This window comes from Nestor notabilis, unplaced genomic scaffold, assembly GCF_000696875.1.
Source record: "Nestor notabilis isolate BGI_N333 unplaced genomic scaffold, ASM69687v1 scaffold22809, whole genome shotgun sequence".
Lineage (NCBI taxonomy): Eukaryota > Metazoa > Chordata > Aves > Psittaciformes > Psittacidae > Nestor > Nestor notabilis.
This window is the reverse complement of record NW_009944400.1, coordinates 10,988-13,177: the sequence shown is the minus strand read 5'-3', so window position 1 is coordinate 13,177 and position 2,190 is coordinate 10,988. Positions and strand designations below refer to the sequence as shown.

General features: G+C 40.4%; 1 protein-coding gene across 1 annotated transcript in view; it reads left to right on the top strand.

Annotated features, from left to right (window-relative positions):
- Positions 1 to 108: 108 nt before the first annotated feature.
- LOC104411870 (copper-transporting ATPase 1-like) overlaps positions 109 to 2,190 on the top strand; it is a gene marked incomplete at its 5' end in the record, with an annotated part of 5,452 nt that continues 3,370 nt past the window's right edge. Inside the window, 4 exons of the mRNA XM_010022408.1 lie at positions 109 to 303; positions 524 to 706; positions 1,014 to 1,227; positions 1,796 to 1,942. Coding sequence (XP_010020710.1) covers positions 109 to 303; positions 524 to 706; positions 1,014 to 1,227; positions 1,796 to 1,942 — 739 coding nt within the window. The remainder of the gene's footprint in view (positions 304 to 523; positions 707 to 1,013; positions 1,228 to 1,795; positions 1,943 to 2,190) is intronic.

Sequence of the window (2,190 nt, the reverse complement as noted above, 5' to 3'; positions counted from 1 at the left end):
TACTTTTAATATTCATACCTGTATATTTACAGGTATTTTAACATCAAAGGCAATGTGTAGTTGCATCCATTGTTCAATTTCTTCTACTACTAAAACTTCTGCCACCAGGGTTACAACAAGAGCATATCTGCTGCTGAAGTGATAATCCGCTTTGCTTTCCAAGCCTCCATCACAGTCCTGTGCATTGCGTGTCCCTGTTCTCTGGGATTGGCCACCCCCACGGCTGTCATGGTTGGTACTGGAGTAGGAGCCCAGAATGGAATACTGATCAAAGGAGGAGAGCCCTTGGAGATGGCACATAAGGTAAGAAATGTGGGTTACTGTTACAAGAACTCCAAAGGCTGGTGTTGGTGGCATGTTCCCAGTTGCTGCCTGAGCAGATCGTTACGTGCACACCAGCACGTGGCAGTAAGTGATGGATCACCAGCACGTGGCAGTAAGTTTGTTGGAATTAGGTGGTTTTCTGGGGAAATTACACATTAAAGCTTTGTTCATTGAATGGAGTCGTCCTGTTTTGCTGCAGGTGAAGGTGGTTGTATTTGACAAAACAGGTACCATTACTCACGGGACTCCAGAAGTGACACAGGTGAAGTTTCTAGTGGAGGGCAACCAACTACCACATAATAAAATGCTGGCGATAGTGGGGACTGCAGAGAGCAACAGTGAGCATCCTCTTGGAGTAGCAATAACAAAATACTGCAAGAAGGTAAGTTACTTATACAGGAATAGAGTAGTTTGTGTTATGGAAGAACTTCTCTTGCAGTACTTAATGAGTATGAATAGTCTTGTGTTATTTACAAAGTAATTTATATTCATTAGGGAAAGCTGAAAATTGTAGAGCCATATAAATCACTTAATAGCATATTAGATGCACTGGATACTCTAACTTACATTTTGATGATTGAATATTTCTCTGCTCCTGTTAGAGTTAGTTTGACAGCACTTTATTTGTGGGGGTTGTAAATGCTTTTATATTTTTTAAATATTTCTCAATTTACATCCTTTTTCTTCAGGAACTGGACTCGGAAACCCTTGGGACATGTACAGACTTTCAGGTGGTTCCAGGCTGCGGCATTAGTTGCAAAGTCACCAATGTTGAAGGATTAGTCTACAGGAAAAATCAAATGGTTGAAGAAAACAACATTAAAAACGTGACACTGGTGAAAATTGAGGAAAATATGGAGGAATCGGTGCAGCCTGCTTTGATTATTGACGCTGAGCTACCAGGTAAGCTAACGTTTAAGGCACACATGCAATAGTTGGTCAGTAGTGTTTTTCATGGTCACACATTACTTGAGACAATTTGATTAAATACATTTTGAAGTTACATGTTGAACATGGGGATGGGAAATCATATTGGCAGTTGTCTTTCAGCTCTTTCTGTTTTAACTTGGCTTCATCCTAAGTTGACATTTGCCATCCAAAAGGATGTATGTTTGCACAACTGACTGGTTTTCAATCCAGAACAGCTCTTTGTTAGCTCTTCCCTGTATATTGGGCTGTTAAATATAAATTAGAAGCACTGAGAAAGGGACTTGGTCCACTTTATAGTCCTTTGACCTGTGATTCTTGGTCCACTGACATGGTAACTTCCCATTACTGAAGAAATAGTGTTTTTCTTGCCAAGAACACATGAAAAAGTTGGTGGGGCAGAAAGTATTGAGAAAAACATACTTTGTGTTTAGATTATCTGTAATGATATTTCAGTGCATACTGGGAGAACCTGGACAGGGTTAACTGGAGGGAAGCTTCCTGGTTATCTATATGGTGATAGGATTGTATTTTCTTCCTTCAGCTACTAGGACTTCCCAGAAATACTCCGTTCTCATTGGGAACCGGGAATGGATGAGCAGAAACGGCCTTGTTGTTAAAAATGAAGTGGATAAAGCCATGATGGAACATGAGCGGAGAGGTCGCACAGCAGTTCTAGCAGCTGTTGATGGTGAGTTTAGTGCTGTCTTTTTTTATTCAGAGGTTGATTTGTCACCATTTAAATAGAAAGTAGTAACAGGAGTTACACCTGAAGCAGAATAATAGGATGAAAAGAAATCATTACCTAGCTTTATAAAACTCTCATATGAGAGACTTCTTCCTGCCTTTCTTAGTTGACAGGAGACTTGGACATAATCACAGAACCACAGAATGGTTTGTGTTGGAAGGGACTTTAAAGCTCATCCAGCTCCAACCTCC